Raw genomic sequence first — 21,419 nt, 5'->3', positions numbered from 1 at the left:
GACCCTGAATTCTATTCCCTAACACCCAGCCAGCCAGCCAAGACTTCCAGAAGGAGATTCACATTCATAATTAGCACTGCTTGGCCAGCAAACTTCCTCCTACAGACGCAACTATGCTGACGGAAGGGCACGCCCCGTGCTTGGTGGTGCTGGAATAGCTCTCCCTGGAGAAAACTCCGGGCCAGCACACGCCATCGCTGCAGCAACAGCCCTGCGGGCAGCTGTATTAACACTGGCTCGGGCACAGACAAACACTAGCATCGCTTCTCTGGCAGGTTTCTGGTCAGCAATGGTACAGCAGGAAGAAGAGAAACCACCAGTTTTCAGTGATATGTTGAACAGATTTTATTCTTCACATTCATTCTTAATTGTACAAAAACCACCAAGTAGGGCAAGGCAATTCTGGACCACAACGTTAGAGAACTTGATCTGGGCTGCAACATAAATACAAATCCCCAAATACAAGCGAGAATCCTCATTCTCCCATGATGTTCACTTCCAAATTTAAAGTTACTTACTCTCTGTATCTGTTGTGAAGATATATTTGGGTATTGCTGGCTGAGCAGTGCTGTGGAATACCCACACTTGAAGCTTCCCAGCCTAACCTACTGACATTTGACAAAGCTTTTAAGGTCTTCAAGGAATTTAATGTACTCCTGGTGCTCCAGTGCAGTGCTGAGCTCTATTAACTCATCAGCAAACGTGTTGTCCACTCCTCGATCGGCCAGGAAATCCATTAAATGATCGTACAGAGCCTGGAAGCAATGAACAGGAAACTGCCTTAGCAGAGCGCACCTGGGGAGGGGTTGCTTTTAAAATGTGCCATGGCAGCTGGCATTTCTTTCTCCCAGGAATATGTGGCCTGCATCCCGCAGGAGACCAGGCAGCTCCCCATCCCCTTCCCAGCAGGCCTGGCCTTGGGTGTTATCAGTTGGAGGGAAGGGGCCATGGAACAGGTCATCCAAACTTGACCATATAAACCCAAACCCAACGTTACAAACAGGCCGCGCTCTGGAGATGATCAACTGACCGTAGGAGTCAGCAGGTGAAGTCTGTCAAAGATTACACACACCCAGCTCTGCCTGTCCCCCCTCTATAGTGATGTGGCCTTGGGGGTGAATTGCTTTAACAGTGTCTGGAAAGGGCGGTATCTGACGTACATATTTGTTTGAGAGACTAAATCTTTACAATCATCGACTCTTCTTTCTCCTTCTTTTTAATCCTACTTAACTGTTGCAACTCCAGCGTATGATAATGGCTGTGGGTTCCCGCCTCGCTCCTCAGGAGAACAGATTCACTATTACTGCTTAGTGCAGTAATGCCAGTATCTGTCACACGTTTCTTGGGGTTTGGGTTTGTTTTTTAAACAGACCAATATTACTGAGCAAATGATTAATTTTGGACTTCTGTAATCTGAACAGATCACAAATCACACACATTTTTAAATTAATTTTCTGTCTCAAGTCAGAGAGGAAAAAAAACCAGTGTGGGATGTTCTAGAGCACGCTAACCAATTCTAACATGAATGCTTCCCAGAGAGAGAGACGCGCTTCGAGTAAAGTTTTAATCATTATGATACACATCATTATGATACACAGCCTCCAACTAAGACTTAACCTTTTGAAAGCCTGGCATTGAGAACATGTAAGCAGATGCCAGATTCTTGGGCATATTAGTTTTTAGTGTCGCAACTATAAAAACATACCTGGAAAACCCAGAAAACAAAGGCATCTACACGTGGTATGTGATAAGCTACATTGTTAAGCACATAGATCAAAAGATGTTTGAGCAAGCGTCAAAGCATCTCTGAAGTGTAATATAGCTGCTAGGAAAGCAACCTATAAAGCCTGGAACAGGACAAGTTTCAACGTGTCTGTCTCTGAGTGCCAGTAACGCCGCCAGCACTGCACAGCTGCTGGGACCACGTAACAATCCTCGCTTCGCAGCAGAACCGCTATCTCATGACAAGCTGGGGCAGAGCGGGGCAACGCCCAGCCTCAGATGTGCGGGACAGGACTCATTCATAATTCAGGAGCAAAAGGACAGCCGGGTGAGATAGGCTGAAGCGCCTCCCGCAGCCTGCGACCGTGGTAGCAGCACTTACCCAGTCAAGGGAATCCGTATTGAGGGTGTAGTTGGTGTCCTTCCAATCCGATTCTCCAGTGGGCTGAAAACTGACCTCCCGAATTGTGAAAATATCACTTTCTTCCTCTCCCTCGTGTCCAACCTGAAACAGAAAATGAGATGGAAGACATCCAATTAGCTCTAATTACCGGGCACCTTCAGCCATCTCATCCCGAAGCTAGGAATATCACACTGCAGGCAAAACCCCAAGACCAGTGCTAAAGCTGTGCCTCTCCCCTCTCAACGTGTGCCTGTGAAGCCAAGCACAGACATGCACGGGACCGCAGGAAATCCCCTCAGAAGTCACTCTGCCAGCTCATGCCGCCAGAAGCAGCCGGATGGAAATCAGCAGCCTGATTTTTACAAAGATGCAAAAACCTCTTCTGTGTGGTTCTAAACCTGTCTTCCCACGTCTGTCTAACATTTGTCAGCTAGGACTGGCTGCATAAATGATCTGTCAAGGTTTACAAAATAAACCACAAAGACGAGTGTGCACCAAGGCTCTCAATTTTATCCCCCCCCCCCCCCCCCCTTTTTTTTTATCCCTACTTCTCTTTGTGACACCTCACAACAATGAGATTTGCAAGTTCCTGACACACTGTACTAAATCTATCTTGTTTTGGCCGTTTTTGTTTACCCCTCTCAAGCTGCCATGCTGTTAAAGTTCAGCCACGCCTCCCTTCTCTAATGTAATTCAATAAACAAGCAGCCGATCAGAAACGCCAGGTCAGGATGTGAGGAATGCAGTGGAACATCTCCTCCCCAGAGAGTGCTCTTGCAAACGCAAAGCCTTTTTTTTTGTGTGTTAAAAAAAAAGAGAGGGGTAAGAGGAGAATGCATTTTCTGCAGATCCAGGAAACCAACAGCCTATGAAGAGCAGTTAGATTCAACAGCGGCACAATTACGCTACAGTCAAGCAGGAAACGCACAGTGAGTCACAGCTACGGCTGACACACGACCAGTTTGATACCCACCTCGTCTTCGGGATAATGGCAGTCAAGAACGAGGGTCTGTTTTGTATCATCTTTTATTACTTCCACAACAAAGTTTGGAGTTGATGTAAGATCAGGCTAAACAGGAGGAAAGTTGCATCAGCATTGGAGTCTGAACAGGAGCCAAAGCGATGGCAGTACGGCCCACCAGCGCAGCCCGTCCAGCGCAGGCTGTTCCCTGCCACCCTCTTTCTGGAGTCTCTGACCTGGCCAGGGCAACCCAAGCCTCCCTCAGCCTTGCCAATGGCCCTGCAGCCCCTCCTCTGCTCTGCGGCTGGGCACACGGGTAAAACGGCAGCTGGGAGCATCTGCCACCCCCTGACAACCCAGAGAGCCTGCGGCTCACCTGGACGGGTCCCCCCGAAGTGAGAGGAACTGGGACCTGACTCACATGGTTTTGACAGCAGGAGCTGCTCGTGTCTGCCCTCCTTCATGGAAGAAACTTGGCAAGGCACAGAGGCTGCCAAACTCACGAACACGTGCACAGATCCAGCGCACTGCGCCTCCTCAGCGGATACAGGCGCGCCCGGGAAGGGAAGCAACGTACAAATGTCCCCAGTATTGTCCCACCCAGCTGGGTGCAACGCGCTGGAATAAACGCTACCATGCAGAAAGCGCAAGTTAACTGCCACAAACCGAGCAGCTGCGTTCCTGTCTCGTTCAGCATCAGTGTCACTGCAGATGAAGCCATCTGCCTCAAATCACATTGCTCAGTTACAGTTTCTACCGGTATTTTTACTAACAGTCTTACTAAACAGGAGTGAGACGCTTCTGACCAACAAAACCATGCAAGTGAAGTCATGTGAATAGCTTTGCGTTTCGTTGACAACCAACACCGTGAGTTGCGCTAGCCAAGTACAAAAGGCAGCATTTGTTGCAGGGGGTTGCAAAGGCAAGAGATATCTGAGTTGCTCTCATTTCTCCTCGTGGAGCCCTCTCACCCCGCTCTGCCTTTCTGCTGCAGAGAGGAGGGTCACGGCCAAGCGACAGCCAACCCAGAAAAATCTGCGTTTTGTGACTTAACGCTCCCAAATATCAAGTGAGAGGGGGGAAAAAACCCTTAACGCTTCCAGGCAAGGTTCTAACTTCCCTCTGTGCACCCATCGGTGAAGTGCACGTCAAGACCAAGTTACCTCCTGCTCATCAGGTTTCTGCTCTTCTTGTGTTTCGTCATCAGCCGAGGGTGGAATGCTGTTATTGATGTTGAACGTGACCGTTATCCTTCAAAAGAAACAGAAGCAGTTACTTGGAACACACCCAAAAAATACCCATCAGGATTTCTTCTCTTCGAAGCTTTTTCCGGTGGGGACAGCGTTACTGGTGTTGAATTCGCACGCCGTGAGCAAAGCCAGGTATTGCAGTTCGAGTTTAAGACGCACACCTGCGTGAAGCTGGCCTCCTCCAACTGCTCTCACCAACAAGCGTTTTTCGAGTTTTACTGGACTGAACTGTAACGCACAAAGGCTGCACGAAACTTTGTAACGCAGAATACAGTAGCAAACTTGTGTTAAATTTAAAAAAAAAGTGCCTTTGACCCGAGGTGGTGAAACAAAGAGCCTCTGCAGCGTCCGGTTCGCGCGGGCTGGACAGACAGCAGTGGAAGTAACACGAGCACACGGAGGAATCTGGTTACCGTCATCTACCGGCCCCCTCGGCACAGGGGCTGGCCCAGACGAACCCTTCTTACCTCTCGCCGGCCACCTTCCGCGCCAGCTTGGCCTCCGTGCCGTGGACTTCCAGCTCCCACCCCCCGGAGACCTTGGGCAGAGATTTGTGTTTCTGGATCTTTTTCTCCTCTTTGATCTCATCCGTCAGGAACTGCGCGAAGGCTTTGTCGCCTGGGGGGGGAGGAGGGGGGAGAAGGGGGGTGTTAAGGAAAGGCCCCCGCGCCCAGAACGAGCCCCTCCCCCCCCCCCCCGCCGCCACGTGCTGCCCGGGATGGGGCGGGGGCGGGCAGCGCACGTGTCCGCCTCGCGCCCCCCCCAAGGGCGGGAGCGCTCCGTCCCCCTCACGACGCCCGCCCGCCCCCCCCACCCCGCAACGCGGGTCCCCTCACAACGCCCCCCCCCCCGCCCCGGGCCCGCGCTCCCCTCAGGGCGGGACGCCCCCCCGCCCGCCCCCCCCGCTCACCCTCGGTGTGGAGGCCGCCGCAGCCGCAGGAGACGCCGCCGGCCGAGCCCCGCCGCGGGCGGAGCAGCGCCGTCCGCCACCCGCCGCCGCCCAGCTGCCAGAGGGAGCGCGCCAGGGGCGGCGCGGCGCCGGGCGGCGGCAGGAGGGCGCGGGGAGAGGAGGAGGAGAAGAGGCGGCGGGGCGGGCAGCGCAGCGGCGGGCGCAGGGCGGCAGCGGCGCGCAGGGCCCGGGCGAGCAGCATGGTGCGGCGGGGCGAGGACGGCGGGGCGGGGCGGGCAGAGGACACCGCCGGCCCCGGAACCGCTCGCCCCGCTTCCGGCGACAGCCGGCCCCGGCGGCCCCCGCGGCTGGGAGCGGAGGGCGCGGGTTCGAGTCCCGGCCCCGGCAGAAGGGAACACACCGGCAGGATTGCTCACTACTATTTTAACTTAAAATTAAAACGCAAGGACAGGAGGACGGGGCAGGGGGACCACGTCCAGAGCACCGGTACCGTCCGCCTCTCCCGCCCCGGCGCTCGGATGAGGCTGGGGCACCGGTGAAGGCGCAGAGGAAGCTTTAGGGATGTGGAAAAAACGCTGGTGCTTCCCTCTCGACCGCAACGAGAAAAAGCAGCGTATGTGGTGAAAGCTTTACTCCCGCACATCGCCCCACTCTTCACTAGAATAGCCAGCTTCCTGGCAACACCTCAGCAGTTTACTCAGAATAAGTAATTTTTGTTTTTTTTTTTTTCCTCCTTTGGCAGTAAATATTTTAGAGGGAAGATTGACCAAGGCAAACCGTTTCCTGGCAGAAAGCGTTCCCTTTGCCTAAAAGCTGGCACTATTGCTCTCCTGCTACAGCCTTGCCGTGAGCAGCATCGCTAGCCCCCCATCGCATCGATATCGCCGCATCGCATCGAAGGAGCGGGATTTTTACTCCCAGCTCCACGCTGGTGTTCGAGCACCGCACACGTAATGACGGGGCCGTTCTGCAACGGGAAGCACAGATTCACCGCCCCACCATAACAGCCTCTCTTTTAACATCTGCACACAGACACCCCAGCCTGCGTAAAATGAAGACGCTCCCACAAGAACTGAGAACGCTGGGACTTGTACCTGACTTCCTTTCCTCCTCTTCTTCCGGCAGAAACCGTCGTTTCTTCCATCCACACAGCTTTCGTGTCTCACAAAACAACACCCAGGACTTGGATTTTTGCCATCACTTCTTTATTTTGAGAAAAATATACAAATTACTTCTAAATAAACACCCATCCCCTCCCTTAGACTGTTAAATTAGACTGCCCAAACAAAATGTGCTTATACTCCCATTTTCCCCTACAGATGCAGAGTCTGTAAAACCAAGAAATAGACAGATACAGTGTTTTGATAATTCCCTGCAATTCGTGCGAGTGAGAACAATTGAAATAGCTGCATACTCTTGAAATACCAATCCAAAACTGCAGCTGGTCATACATACAAAACTGGCAAGTTTTGCCCGTGCCCCACTCACCACTCTTTTTTCTTCTTTTTTTTCAAACCACCAAAGAACAGTATTTTTTGCAAAGAGGCACAACAAAGGGATGTGTGTCCGTTTCCACTGCACCCCTGCAGACATTCAGTATCACCCTTCCTAGGAACAGGCTGAGAGATGAGACCGTTCCAGGTACACCGGGTACCTACTTACACTCTTTGGGAGACACAGATCAGCACAAGTGACGTTGCAATTAAAAAAAAGATATATATATATATATATAAGAAAAAAGAATAAAAGAGGTATTTGCCTCAGTTTTCAAAGATAAAACCAAGGTAAGCCAACACTGGAGCCCAAAGAAAAGGCACATTACAATGCGTTAACCGTGATGTGTGTAACCAGAAAGGACAAATTATTATGTGGCAAATGCAGCTCGTCCCCACAGATGACAAGCAAAGCCAGCAGCTTTCCCCGAGCAAACGGAGTGAACAAGGGCTTGCCAACAGCCGATATGGCCGCATCCCTGAGCGGCCCCATTAATGTGTTATAAGCTTTTTTTTTTTTTTTAAAGTTGCTATTTGAAGGATACAAGGACTAACCCCCCCAGTCCCATCACAGCCCATGTATATTACACAATGACACTGCATGTGCAGAACAGCTTCTTCTCCCTCCCTTTCAGACACCTAACCTGCTTTAGTTCAACTCATCCAAAAATCTGTATAAATTACTACACTATGTCAACAGACTCTGTTGAAACTGGAAGTTACCTCTCCCAGAGAGGTTATTTTAGAAGTACTTAGGATATCATTTAAAAACAACTTACATTCTCCCCCCGACCAACACACAGTGATAATGGAATAAATCCACTTTCCTTCACATTAAAGAACAAGTTTTCCCTTTGGAGCGGCACTAGTTTCTTAATTCCAGTATTTAAAAAGACGATTAAGTTTGTTATTGCCACTTTTCTCCAACAGGGGAAGAAAGAGATGGATAAGACAGATGCCAAGGGAATATGGAAGAAAAAACAAATAATAGATACTAATGGTAGAGCTGTGGCTGTTGTCAAGCTCCAAACTTCTAATGGAAAACCAAAGTGTAACTGGGACAGGGCTGGGGGAGGCAGAAGGGGGAAGAAGCACTGGTGTCAGAGCACAAGACGCAAACATTTGATGAATCGAGGACCTTTAAAGGAAGTCCAATCTCCAAACCACATCTTCATTCTCATTTTGCTGAGTCTTCCTCAAGTTGGCCTGATTAGCCGTTACAGATGGTGTGCCAACTCCAAAGCCAGAAATACACGGAGAAGAGTCAGAAAAGCCAGAAGTATTTGCTGAGGAACAACACGCCCTAACAGCAAAAGGGTGAACAAAGATGACGCCAAACACGCAGGCAGCTGGACAACCTCTCCAAGAAACCACTGCTGGCCCCTGAGGCTCAGACGCAAGCAGTGAAGACCTGGTCCAAGCAGGCATTCCCATTGCTGGCCTTCGTATGGTCCCAAATAAGACGGTGAACACGACATGCAGGCAGAAAGATGTTTGATGAGGTAAAAGACAGTAGCACCTCCCTTCTAGAAATAGTAAAAAAAGGCATTTTTTTCCCTGTATGTAGACATTTAAAACTCTTTTCTCCTTTTTTCCCAATAAAACTTGCTAAAGATACAAACACAATCATCGAAAATACCAAGTTTGCTCAGAAGAGCTCTCAGGATTTCATCTCCTCATATACAAGCCTGTTAAACTTCAGTAAGTGTTAAAAACTGGAATCTGATACCAGCTCCCCTTCCTCCCCCCCAGTATAGATTTGTCACACACACATACACACGCGCACAGAGTACATACTACATTCCCCTTTTACAGGTTAATTGTTAAAAAGGATGACTGTTCTGAGCCACGGAGACTTGTGAGTTCCAGCTCTCATGGAGAAGCCATTTTCCTCTAGGTTTTTACCTGATTTGCAAGGCAAAGCTCTACCGCTCCTGTACATTCATTACAAAACAAAAAAAATAAGTCGTTTAGGGTGAGCCTAAAAACCCTGGACCTGTCGGTCCCAGACCCACAGGTCAGTTCTTGGCCGTTCGGAGCTTCCTGCGGAAATAGTCAGGCGCTGCATCATACAGCCAGTCCGCATCCACCACGCACAGGTCCCGCATGTAGCACTTGTTGGTGCGAAGCAGCCCGTTGTAAACCACGCAGGCTGGCTTGCAGTGGAAGAGCACGGAGGAGGGGTGGATGGCCACCAACTGGTGAGAGTCCACGGTGCTGTAGGTGCCGTCCGGCTGCAGCTCCGCGGCGTTCATGAAGAGGCTGTGAGCCAGGCAGCGGCGGATGTTTCCGGTGTCTGAGCGGGAGGACTCGATTGGCATCGACAGCTGTGCAGCAGCAAGAGACACAAGAGTAGGCAAGCGTGTATGTGCACCCTCGTGGGGAAACACAGCCCCGTTTTAGTGGGCTTCCAAGGTCAGGCACTATTGTGTCAGAAATCCTGCTAGCGTGGGAAATTTAAAAGGACCGCTAGGAATTCAGCTCAGGTAGATGTTGGGCTAATCCAGACTAATAGCAAACAAAAGATGAGCCGCAAAATAGATCGAGACTCTCCTTCTGGGAGAGAGTTTTAGGCCAACTAGCATTCGCAGCGGGACAGGGGTGCCAAATGGTGGCTCCCATGTCACGTACAGACTGCAAGCAATTCAGCAGCAGCTCCCACACTGCGCCTAACGCTCTGAGACTGGCAGGAACAGTGCTGATGTGAAAGCTGCTGTTAAATTGAATGCCTGACTCTGTGAAGAAGCCAGCCAGCGTGGGCTGCCGAGGCTGACATCCATCAGCGGTGCACATAGCACAGTCACATCTACACTAGAGCAGCCAAATCCCTTAGGAAAAAAACTGTCCTCTACCCGAGAAGCCTTCCCAGAGCTCCCCTTCTCTCTTCACCTCTCCTCGACCCACTGAGCCCTGCAGCTCTGAGGTTTTGGGATGCAGCTGCAGAGTCAGGAATTTTACCTGACTATTCATGGGAGACTGAAAACAAAACCGCATTTTCTCACTCCTGGGACTTGGTGCGCAGCGAAATCAGTTTGGGGACAAACAGAAAAATAGAAACAGGTGAAACAAAGAAATACAGTATGGCAACAAGTTACCTTTACACAAATGTCCCTGAGCTGAGCTCTGACATCCGACACAAGCATCATGTTCCTGCCGTTGACAAAGTTCTCTTTGCACCATTCCTGCAGCGGAGACACCAGGAGTTAGAAAGGGACGTTTCTTCACCCAAGAAGCACGGCAGTCTTTGGATATCGTGAAAAGCAGAATCCTCCAAACACACAATCTTTCTCGAAGAAAAGCAGCTAACCCACTTCCTTGTCATGTTTCTACCCCTAATTACTCTCTTCTGTCTACGTTCCCTCCCACAGCGCCAAGATACGGCATGCTGTTGTTCTCTTCCCACTCTGCAAGGTCACTGAGTGCTGCGAAACAGCACTTGCTATCCCACAGGTGGTGAAAACAAATTACATAAGAATGACAGATGCTGCAAGGAATGGGGTACACGAGTCTACAGATCTACAAATCAAACTGAGGAGTTTATAGGGTAGGATAAATCAAAATCTGCTTGTAAGTACACTCAGTGTTTTTGCAATGAATCCTGCCAAACAGCATGTCTAGGGTATTTATCAGCAAGTCTCAACACTCTCCCACTCCCTCCTGTTTCCAGCTGGAACCAGGGAAGGAAAATACCTGGCTCCGATTACAGAACTGGCCTCATGGCTGAGGGAACTGGGGTTGTTTAGCCTGGAGAAGAGGAGGCTGAGGGGAGACCTCATCGCTCTCTACAACTCCCTGAAAGGAGGTTGTAGCGAGGTGGGTGTCGGTCTCTTCTCCCAGGTAACAAGTGATAGGACAAGAGGAAACGGCCTCAAGTTGCACCAGGGGAGGTTTAGATTTGATAATTAGGAAAAATTTCTTCACCAAAAGGGTTGTCAAGCATTGGAACAGGCTGCCCAGGGAAGTGGTTGAGTCCCCATCCCTGGGGGTATTTAAAAGACGTGTAGATGTGGTGCTTAGGGACATGGTTTAGTGGTGGACTTGGCAGTGTTAGGTTTACAGGTGGACTCCATGATCTTAAACAATCTGACCTAAACGATTCTATGATTCTGCGAAGCTTTTGATAATCAGTTTTGCTACAGCCTTCTGGGGGAACCTTCGGCACTTGAACAGCTTTCTCCAATTACCCAATTGTAAAGGATGAGTAAGTCCTCTCTTCTCATTGCTTTGGAAGGATGCATATTGCATCAACCGTGAAGGATGGAGATGTCACTTTGCTGTATGCCAAAAAGGCTCCTCACCACCATGAGCCCAGACAGCACTGGTGTCCTCAGAGCATCCTACCTTGTTGCCACTGACATTTTTGAAGGCCCTGTACACGCTGAGCAGGGTAAGATGATCCCCCTCACTGGAGATGAATTTCTTCCTGATGGATTGCACTTCATCCCGCCGGGCGGGGGGATTGTAGAGGACACTGTCCACTGATAACAGCGACACGATGGTCAGGATCTCTTCTGTACAGTGGAACTTGGGGGACAGGAGGATGGTCTGCAAGTCACAGAACAAAACTGATTTTTGGTCGACCAAATCCACTTCAGATGGGCAGACTTTTCTGCTCACCAGCAGCCCAGGAACTTTACCAAGCATTGCTTAGGACAATTTCATAAACATTTGGGCCTAGAGACAACTGTAAATCCTCTTACGGGCCCACCAAGCACCTTTAACAGCAATGTCATGCTCTTTCCTGAGCCTGGCCAGTTCATATACAGTACAAACATGGCAACTAAAATCAACTACAGCATCAGACACTTCATGAAACTGCTTAACAGCGCTACCAGCAATCCCAGAAATTGCAAGGGAATTAGCCTTGTTTCAGCTTCAGAGGTGCCAGAGAAAAGACATTATCTTTTAAAAAATCTCCCTGAATTAAACAACAAATGACAAGCAAACCAGCACAGCTCCTGGAAATAAAGCTGTGCTTCATGAACATACTGCAAATATACTAGTACAGCTGCAGTCGCCCCAAGTTCCAGACCTTGTTTAAGGAGTTTGGAAGAGAAATGCCAGTGGTACTGGGAAGAGTACGTGAGATAAAAATTAGCTAAATTTTCTGTAGTTTTTACTTTCGAGAACTTTGGTTCCAGTGGAAAGGCTGCCATCTTCCTTCCCAAGGGGGTTAGGACAAGCTGATCTTCCTTTCGTTCCACAGCTCCCAGCAGGTCCAGCTGCTCAATCGCTGCTTGAATAGCGTCTGTCAAAACAAGAAGCTTCAGGCTGTGCGGCCTCCTGGCTGACACTGGCAGGGATGTGAAGGATCAGCTGGTACCATCACTACCTCCTTCCCCTGGCCAGAGGGACAAGTACTTTCTGTTTAGAGAAATTAGTGCCCCAAACTGTAGTTTATCCCCCCTATCCAGTAGAACAATCACCTTTTTAAGTAGCAAAAACAGAGGCAAAACTAAAGCTGCCATCTCTAGCTTTGAGCAGAAGCCGCGTGAGATTCTCTACGGCTTTCCTTGGCAGTTAAGGCCCACCTTCACGTTCTTTATGACTCAAAACTGCTCCCTGCTCTGTTTGGAAGCTGGACTCCCGAGCTCTCTGCCATAACCATGGCTGCTCTGATGAGGCTGAGCAAAAGCAATGAGCAGTGAATGAATCAGACTTCTGGACCACCACGAGAAGATGCAGCAGAGAGAGACAGCTCCCCTTTCACAGCCCTGACCTTCCATACTCCATCTTCTCTGGCTGGCCTGAAGACATTATTTTGAAGCAATTCCTCAGTGACTCATTTGTCAATTTTTTCCAAGGCTGCCTTTGTAACCACTTACCAGGAGACGGTTTGGACATGAAGTCAAAGGTGAGCACATTGGGAATTCTCAGGGCCAGGAGCTGAAGCATCACACTGGCCAGATTACACCTGCATAGGCAGAAAAAACAACTGAGATTGTTCTCCTCTTTTTTTTTTTTTCTTCTTTTTTTTTTTTCTTTTATTTGCCTATAAGCTGAGATGGAGTCCTCAGATCTGAGCTGCAACTTGACAGAGACTAGTCCAATGCTGGCTGGTGAAGCCTTACCTCCTAAACCACGAAGGGTAGGAGGCGGGTCCAAGATTTGGAGGAAAGTCAAGAGAACTATTGCCCATGAATGTTTGGAGACTCAGAGCCCAAATGTCCACCCTGAGCAAATGCTTCCTACGTTTTCTGTTTAGTCTCCAGAGTTCATTTTTCTTAAAAGTCAACCGGTCAGACCCTAGATCCAGTTTTGCTGTTCAGTTCTTTACGCAGCTCCGTCTGTAACGGTACCTAAAAGAGGTGTGTCAAGAAGTGTGACGGTATCAGGGTTCTCTTCTCACCTCTGTATCTCGGGTATTGTCATTTTGTCAAACTTCTCAAACTCATCCTCTGTGTAGAGCCGGTAACAGATCCCACTGTCCTCTCGCCCTGCTCTCCCTGTTCGTTGCCAAGCCTGGGCCTTCGACACCCGCTGGACTGCCAACACTTCCAGACCAATTTCTATGTATGGAAAAGCATCACTTCAGTCAATGTCTGCATAACACACAGCTTTGAAAAAACCATAACTTCGTAGGATTAACAACAAAGAAATCCCAGGGTCTACCATCCAAATACTGCTCAGACTTCACTTGGTTTAGCACCCTCAAGCAAAGGTAATTATCATGCACTGTGTCCATAAAGAGAAGATTCGTTTGACAGATTTTTACAGCTGCATTGCTGGTACTCAAAAAAAACCAAACCCACCTCAAAACCCACACCTAAAACCTAGGACATTAATTTAGACAGTGCAGAAGGTGTTTTAAATCAGCTCTCAGTGGGGCTCATTGCCTCAAATAACTTCTATAAAACTGAAAACAATCTCTGCATCGTTCCTTAGAATTCCTCACCAGGGCTGTACTTCTTTGCTTTGACCATGCCTGTGTCGACAACGTATTTTATTCCCGCAATGGTGATGGAGGTTTCTGCGATGTTGGTGGAGAGGATCACTTTGCGACAGCCCTGAAAGGAAGAGCAAACTAAAGCCAGTAAAAAGCCATTTTAGATTAGCTGCGATGAAGAAACGCTACTACTTTTGGCCAGCGTGGGCCAAGCCTACATATCGTTGCAGCATGCCATGACCACATACCATGTTTCCTATGCCAGCTCTCGTAAATTAAGATAATCTCTAGTTCCTAATCAGTTTCTAAAGCATGTGCTTACACTTCTTGCAACAAAATACACCACCCAGGACAGCTGTTATCAATATGTCTTTAAACCATTTTGATTTCATTTCTGGCACAAGCACAAGACCTGAATCCCTGTTTATCTGCTGAATAGGTACAAAAGGGCCTGAGGCAGAGCAATTTCCTTTTCTTGTGGCCCTGCCAAATATGCCCAGGTTTTTAGCTTTCTTAGTATTTGGCTGGCCCATTAACCGCTGTAGCTTTTTTGTGATACGGACATAAAATTCCTATGAAATGGGGCAAATTTCAATTCCTCTGCCCTTTTCACTCCCCCTAATCCTTCCTTCTTTTCATGATCCCAGATGATTTATCATATGTATCTGTTAATACCATCCCAGTTGCATCGTCTTATATCACACTGGAATCATTCAGCCTAAAGTCAGTAGACAGTCGAGACTATTACTTACTGTAAGTACAGACCACTTTAACCCCTTAAATTCCACGTTTCTTCCAAACACTCATGCAAGCAAACAGACAAACTCATCCTGTTTACCCATCATATTGCCTCACCTTGGGGGCAGCCTGAAAGACGCGGAGTTGTTGAGAGTAGGGCAGAGAAGCATAAAGAGGCATCACCACCATCTGCGGGCAGCCATCAGGGAGATGCTTGGCAATGTCTCGACAGGTTTTGGTCATTGCTTCAATTTCTTCCTGACCAGTCAGAAACACCAGGATGTCCTGAGAAGAGGGTGCTTCCTGGAGGCAGAGGAAAAAGCAAGTGAGAAGTTAAGATGGTTTGGATAGGGAAGGAGAACTGAGATTGTGATGAGATGTTGTCCTGACAGCAAGTCAGCAAAGCAGGTAAGGAAGAAGAGACATACATGCTGTGCAACATATGCACAGCATATGAAGTTCCCAATGGACTCATCAGAGGTGAAGGGTAAACCGCATTTTGCAGGATTGAGTCTTAACGGGATGGAAGAATCATTTAAAGTCACATGTCTCTTTCATTAAATAACTGTCCAGGACACACAAATGAGAGAGCCAGCAAGCACCCAGGTACAAGCCAGTAAACACACAAAACTCAGGTGAGAGGAACATTTGGGTATTAGGTATGAATTGACATCAGAGATCTTTGCTTAGCAGTCTCCTTTCAACTCCAGCCTTGACGTGCAAGTCCCAAAATCCTAACAGCAGCAGCATCTTCAAAGCATTAAATGTAGGGTAATAAACAGTTTCATTAAATGATTTAACCATGTGGCAGTTTTGCATTCAGACATTTAGTCACAAAATGCCTTTGAGCTGTTATTTTAATAGAGCTCTACTTGCTCTGCGGTTACCTTTGCCAGTAAATTAGAATCGTCTTCACGCTACTGTTAGCTTATGCCTGGATTTCCCACCGCAAGCCAAGGCTCTTTACGGCTGACCACTTCCAATCTTTCTTTCCACTTTTGGAATAACACCGGCATTTGTCAACCCCTCCCTTGAGCCAATCCAACTCACTAACCCAGCACGCTCCCCAGGTATCCACTTTTTCCGGAGGATGCAGCAGAGCACCTCAGGGACATCTCTGATTTGGCAGCACCAAGCTCAAGCCATGTCTTCTGCCACAGCAACCTGTGAGCCCCCCCCGACCAACAATCCATGGCCCCTGGGAGGCAGAAACCTGACGAGACTGCCATACCTGGTGGATTTGGAAGACTGACACCAGTGCTGCTTGGAGGTAATCACTCTGAGGCTGTTTGGTGTAAAAGATCTGAATGGGATGTTGCCGGCCTTCTAAATAGAGAACAGGAGCTCCATTGAAGTACTGGGAGAACTGGTCAACATCCATCGTAGCTGACATGATAATCACCTTCAATGTGCACATAAGATGGGTTAGCACTGCAGTTTAGACCCAGCAGGACACTTACCAGTCAGGACTAGCCAAAAGTCACCTTCCTGAGACTGATATATGCTCAGAACAGCAAAAAGCACAGAGTTTGGGACAGAAGAGAGTGATCTTTCCTTGTTAAAGCCATCAGCTTTGGTATCACACAAGCATAACATGTTGGTACGATAAAATGAGCGAAGACATGTTAAAATTCTCTTCCGACATTTACTAAACAGACCTGAGTACCCACAAAGTTAGGCTGCACAATGGTCCGTTGAACGACGCAGTGCTAGGACCCTACCAGTCCCCTGCATGCCTTCCCCATCAAAACCAACATGCTCTCACACACTTCATCATGCACTCACATAAATTCTTGTGCACCTGACACACATGCGCAATCTCCTTCCCCAGCGTGAGCATGTCATACAGCTGTCGTATCAGACAGAGAGCTCCTGTATCCAGGGTGCTCTCAGCAACAGCGCCAAAACCGCCCCAAACAATGTCTCTAGTCTATAGCTCACACCCAAGGGGCTCTTACGAAAAAAGGCAACGTGGAGGTGACCAGATACCTTGTTCAGATGTGTCATATCAGGCCCACACGTCATAAGTTCTATTCAGATTTAAAGGGGCTTTTTAGGAACAGGAAAATAGTCAAGGCTGACATTTCAAACACTTTGGAAAACCCCAGGAAAAACCCATAGCGCTCAGGGTCAGGCCCCATCCCTGCCCTTTGCTGCCATCCCAGATGCACATACTTTTAGTGGCAGTTTGCCCAGTTCCTTTCGTTTCTTTTGTGCAGCTTTCACCACTCCAAAGAGTACATCAGTATGGATCGTCCTCTCGTGGGCTTCATCCAGGATGACAACGCTGTACTTCCGCAGCATAGGGTCCCCAATAGCTTCGCGAAGCAGCATTCCATCTGTTAAAAACTTGATTCTAGTTTCATCAGATGTAAGATCATCGAAGCGTACAGTATAGCCGACCTATGGAAGTGATCGTTACAGAAAGTACAAGCACAGAGTTACTTGCGTTTCTCATTGCCATCGTACCACAAGGACGGACTACAAAGCACTCTGGTCAAGGCGTCGGACAGAGCCAACTCCAAGGAGACTCTGGAAAGCGTAATGGTGCATTTGCAGTCTGCGAGCAGTTAGCCTTACAAATCTAATAATCCACCTAAAGGAAGCTCCCAACATTGTAACCCAGTTAGCCTTTTCCCAACTAGAAGTTCATCACAAATGCTCCAAGTTTCCTTTCCTTCCTGCCCTGCTAGAAACTACTCCACATTCTCCAAAGACTTTATGTAGGGGAAGTCCTTCTCCTCCACTTTTCTCCCACAGATTCACAGATCTACAGATTCAGCACTCTGCTCTCCTTGACAGTGACTTTTGATACAAAGAGCAATGGAAGAGTGCGCAATATTTTTTGTTTTATTCATTAACCAGTATTTTTTCAAATGGAGGAACACAGATAATAATCAAGTACAACACCACAGAGACAGAGTCAAACGTGCCCCCCCCCGAGCCCCAGAAGCAGGTAAAAAGCCATTTTTTTTCCACTCAGGCATATTATTAAATGAAGACTACCTATTACTCAGTGGCTGTTTTTTATCTTGCCCATTAAGCCCTGATACAGTCCCATTGGCACTGCAGTACTAAACCAACTCTCTAAAGACTTTGTAAAGCAACCTACCAGTTTGCCCAGCTCTGTCTTCTTCTCATCTGAGACTCTGGTAGCTAAGGATATAGCTGCTACTCTGCGAGGCTGGGTCACAGCAATGATGCCTTGGCGGCCAATTCCTGCTTCGTAGAGGTACTGAGGGATCTGAGTGGTCTTCCCTGAGCCCGTTTCTCCTAAGGAACATCAAGGGAATAGTTTTCCCCTTCTATAGCATTTTCAAATGAAAGGTCCCAACTCTTTTTTTTATGTTAACTTTTAACCACATTTCAGGATGGGGAGGCTAAAGACAGGAAGAGGTTGGACAGCTTGCCCGAAGTCACACCGTAAAGCAGCGGCAGGCCAGGGACAGAACCCAGCGCCTTGCTGTAGTTGCTAGACCGCTCCTCTACAAAAATCCTTTCACCCAGGTTCTCTCCAGCCACACTCTGGTTTAGAAACATATTCCAGTCCGTCCGGATATGAAGTGTTTGTTGTGTAACACAGCCAACGTAAGATAATCACGCAGAGCTAATAGACACTGATTTGGTTTTATGCATATATTTACACTACACGCTAGGAAGTTTCAAAGTAAAGCTGTAAGGAAATCAAAGCCAAGCTTTTGTCACAACAGCAAGTAGCAAGTTATGGTTTGAGACTCTCTTAGAGGAGCACTCAGGGCACCAACAAGCCAGCGAGTCTTCCTCTAAGCCTTCCTGAAGTCAGAGACATCACCTTCAGGCTCAGGTAAATGTCTTCTCCACCCATACAGCACTAGCACACAACATAACAAACACTATCCCATTTCCCCCCAGGTGCATTTCCAACACAAATTCCGTGTAGACTCCTCTACCAAAGACGGCAACCGGCAAAAGCATACAGACAGCTACCACCAGTACTTACCGCAGCATCGACAACAAAAAGCGTAACTTACTGGGCGCCGTATAAAGCGGCGCAAATCGCAGTGCTTAGAGGCACTACGAGTAAAACCATCTTGAAGTGCAACGTACAGGGAAGAGCAGAGAATGTTTTCAACATCACTGTCACTTTCCCGCACATTTTATTACAGCTTAAAACACATCTGTAACTCAAATCAGATCCCCTTCAGCTTCCTACTGACCCAGTACGAGCATCGCTCTACATGAAAGAGCGCGAGGCTCTGGAAAACAGAGCCCTGTACTCTCAAGCCTTGCAAGACAGCAACGGCACAGAGCACACTGGGGGAGCGAGTGAGAACTGACAAGAGGAGGAGGAAGAAGCATGAGAAATTCAGAAAGATGACCACCAAGCAGAGAAGAATTGGAAAGCCAAATTGTAAGCACTACAGCTGCAGACTGGAAATAGCATGAGTGAGCTTTTTAGCTCACTCCACAGCTGCAAAATTTTAAGTGGCGTATAATAGTGTATATTTAGCAAGCAATAATGACAATCTCAGGATTATATACACAGGAAAGGAGATAAATGCAGTCACGTCTATCAGTTACCATGACTTGAATTTTTTTTTCCTAAGGGTTCGCATATAGGAGTAAAATACAAAGCATTTTTCATTTAATTCTAATAAATGCTGAGTCTTTAGACTTCCAGCTGGGAACCCGTAGGTCTTCGGCTCCTGAAAGTCAGACAAAAAGCTTATTAGTTTGGACTCAAAGGAAGCATAACAGAATTAGTGAATGCCCCTGAAAACGTAGCAGAGGAGACACTTTTTCCAAAGAGCAGGGTTTTCCCATTTGGCTTTAATTTGACTGAACTCCAGGCAGATGGCAAAACAGAAAGGAGAGGGAAATACTTTTGCCTTCTCCGTAAAAATTAAGTCACCAGCTGCCCTAACCAGTCAAAACACAAGAATAAAAACACTACTGATTTACCACATTTCAGATTTACACCCAAACCACTTCCGTGCAACTCCTGACAGGCCGCGCCGCTCCCCGACGCCCGGCAGGACCAGCCCAAACCCCGCGCTGGGGACACCCGCTGCCCTTCCCGGGACGCCGACGACCACCTCGCCGCCGCGGAGTCCCGCTTCGGCGGGCAGCGGCAACGCTCCCCGGGAGGCCGCGGTGCCGCCCGCTGAGAGGCCCGGGGCGGCGCCGAGGGGAAGCTCTGCTCGCCGAGGGCCCGGAGGCGCCCGGCTGGGCTGTGGCGCCGGGGAAACCCGCTGCCGCCCGCCCTCCCTCCCCCCCCCCCCCCCGCCGGGGCCGCCCCAGGCCTCCCGGCTCCCGCACTCACCGATGAGGACGGCGCTGTCGAGGCCGCGGAGCTGGCTCAGCAGCGGCCCCCGCGCCTGGAAGATGGGCAGGCCGCGGCGCTGCCAGTCGGCGGGCGGCGGGTGCCGGCGCGGCACGGGGGAGGCGGGCAGCATGGCGGGGCGGGGGGGGACCGCCGCCTTGAGCCGCTTGGCCGGGGGCGCCTCGCCGCCCTGCCGCATCGCCCCGTCGCCGCCGCCGCGCCTCGGGCCCGCGTGTCGCCCGGGAGACGGCTGCCGCCCCGACGTCATCACGCCGCCGTCCCGCCCACGTGACTCGCCGCCCGGAGCGGGGCGTTATGGGAGATGTAGTCCCGGGACCTCCTCGGCGCCCGGTGGCGTTTACGGGGCGCGGTGTGGGGCACCGCTAACCTCTTCGCGCGCCCCTGGGGCAAGGGGACCTCAGCAAAACCCTCTCTGCTAGCGGGGAAATCCACAGAATCTAAACACCGGCTAAGGCGGGCAGAGAGTTGACCGGCAGAGAGGATCTTAGAGGGGCAGGTTCAAGACCGACGTCATTCCCATTTGTGATTTGTCGGCTCAAATAATCTCCCACCTCACACGCAGCTGACGATACGCTCCCCAAAAAGGACTTTGGTATTTAAACACACTTCCTTGTGGGACAGGCTGCCCGAGAACGGTTTCAAGGGCAATTAAAGACCAGATTAGACCGCCAGTAAGTCAATTTTGTCCTGGGGTACAATTAAGCAACACTTCAAAGTTCTTCCCAGATACAGACACTACGGCATTACTCCGTAAAGAGAAGAGTGCAATCTTCAGTACCCCACCAGGGTGGAAGGAAGCGTGCGAGGAAAGCAGCTCCGGAAGAGCAAGGATGGCCAAGCTGTCTTACCGATAGGCGACTTGGAACAGGAGGTCATCCTCAGGAGGGGGCACGTCACCTCGCCCACTTCACAGCGGGGCTTTGGATTCACAGGTGGTTTTATCCCAGCCACAGGGCTGTCTTTTAGCTTCATCCCCACTCCCTAACGTCCCACCAGCAAACTACTAAGAGGCTCTTAAACACTGAACTAAAAAAAAAAAAAAAAAAAGGTTTTGATCCAATTCCTGTCTCATAAGCTACCCTGAAGTGACATTGCCCAAAACATTTTTAGTACGAGTAAGATTTAAAGTCTGTTTTGGAAAAAAAAATCTCCCTTAAGTTTTTATAACCTTTAACAGATAAAATGCAGATACAAATGGACTCACCAATTTTGCGTATCAGAATCTAATACACTGCTTGTGTATTAGCATTTCCCCGACACATTCATCTCCTGGACTACAAACAAGTTAAAAACCTGTAGCCAGTTTTTAAGAACAGCAAAATCTGAGACTAAACAAGATGGTCACGTATGCGTCAAGGGTGAGCCTATCCTCCCAAATTCAGGAGGAAGATGCAGTTTCAACAATATCTCTTTTTATCTATTACAATATCAATAAAGAGCTACCCAGTACAGTCCATAGCGTCTCAGGAACGACGGAACACGACGGGCTGAACTGTGCTCTGAATTCCTTATGTGGCTCCTCGTACAGGTATTTATAATCAATGTAACTTCAAGCTAAATCCCACTCAGTGTCACTGACCTGTGTTGGACGCTCAGTCCTCCCGCAACTTGTTCATACACAGACCACGAATTTAACATCTTGAGCGGACAATCCCGTTTCCTAGCAGTTCTGAGAGACGCTTGTGGGAAAAGCTTGCATTAATGCTGTCTCTTCAGGGACTCGCTTTTTCCAA

The 21,419-nt window shown here is 49.1% G+C and overlaps 2 protein-coding genes across 3 annotated transcripts; both read right to left on the bottom strand.

Moving 5' to 3' along the window:
- Positions 1 to 330: 330 nt before the first annotated feature.
- On the bottom strand, positions 331 to 5,494 carry C1QBP (complement C1q binding protein). Its single transcript, XM_076354563.1, has 6 exons — positions 5,247 to 5,494; positions 4,804 to 4,954; positions 4,250 to 4,337; positions 3,099 to 3,194; positions 2,105 to 2,227; positions 331 to 755 (listed from the first exon to the last, which is right to left on the bottom strand). Exons 1-6 carry the CDS (start codon positions 5,485 to 5,487, stop codon positions 606 to 608), a joined length of 849 nt encoding a protein of 282 aa, XP_076210678.1. The 5' UTR covers positions 5,488 to 5,494; the 3' UTR covers positions 331 to 605.
- A 940-nt stretch (positions 5,495 to 6,434) lies between these two features.
- DHX33 (DEAH-box helicase 33) lies at positions 6,435 to 21,400 on the bottom strand. 2 transcript variants are annotated; one of them, XM_076354876.1, is made up of 13 exons: positions 21,266 to 21,400; positions 20,535 to 20,712; positions 17,476 to 17,636; positions 16,539 to 16,766; positions 15,595 to 15,765; positions 14,481 to 14,666; positions 13,635 to 13,746; positions 13,089 to 13,248; positions 12,565 to 12,653; positions 11,860 to 11,987; positions 11,081 to 11,284; positions 9,835 to 9,921; positions 6,435 to 9,066 (listed from the first exon to the last, which is right to left on the bottom strand). In XM_076354876.1, exons 2-13 carry the CDS (start codon positions 20,656 to 20,658, stop codon positions 8,758 to 8,760), a joined length of 1,959 nt encoding a protein of 652 aa, XP_076210991.1. In that variant the 5' UTR covers positions 20,659 to 20,712; positions 21,266 to 21,400; the 3' UTR covers positions 6,435 to 8,757. The 2 variants fall into 2 exon arrangements, with proteins under 2 accessions (XP_076210991.1, XP_076210990.1); XM_076354875.1 differs by lacking the exons at positions 20,535 to 20,712; positions 21,266 to 21,400 and adding an exon at positions 19,666 to 19,864.
- Between the last annotated feature and the right edge of the window lie 19 nt (positions 21,401 to 21,419).

This window comes from Aptenodytes patagonicus, chromosome 17 (assembly GCF_965638725.1).
Source record: "Aptenodytes patagonicus chromosome 17, bAptPat1.pri.cur, whole genome shotgun sequence".
NCBI lineage: Eukaryota > Metazoa > Chordata > Aves > Sphenisciformes > Spheniscidae > Aptenodytes > Aptenodytes patagonicus.
Note: the sequence above shows the minus strand (reverse complement) of the source record. Positions and strands in the feature narration are given on the sequence as shown.

What these genes read in the sequence shown, in the direction of transcription:
- C1QBP (XM_076354563.1), bottom strand. Translation starts at nt 5,487, where the DNA reads ATGCTGCTCGCCCGGGCCCTGCGCGCCGCTGCCGCCCTGCGCCCGCCG. An exon ending in AGAAACCTGATGAGCAGGAG is followed by an intron (nt 3,195 to 4,249) that starts GTAACTTGGTCT and finishes CCTCCTGTTTAG; the next exon opens with CCTGATCTTACATCAACTCC. An exon ending in ATACGGATTCCCTTGACTGG is followed by an intron (nt 756 to 2,104) that starts GTAAGTGCTGCT and finishes CATTGCTTCCAG; the next exon opens with GCTCTGTACGATCATTTAAT.
- DHX33 (XM_076354875.1), bottom strand. Translation starts at nt 19,864, where the DNA reads ATGCGGCAGGGCGGCGAGGCGCCCCCGGCCAAGCGGCTCAAGGCGGCG. An exon ending in AGCAAAGAAGTACAGCCCTG is followed by an intron (nt 13,249 to 13,634) that starts GTGAGGAATTCT and finishes TTCCATACATAG; the next exon opens with AAATTGGTCTGGAAGTGTTG. An exon ending in CATGTCCAAACCGTCTCCTG is followed by an intron (nt 11,988 to 12,564) that starts GTAAGTGGTTAC and finishes TTGTTTTGACAG; the next exon opens with ACGCTATTCAAGCAGCGATT.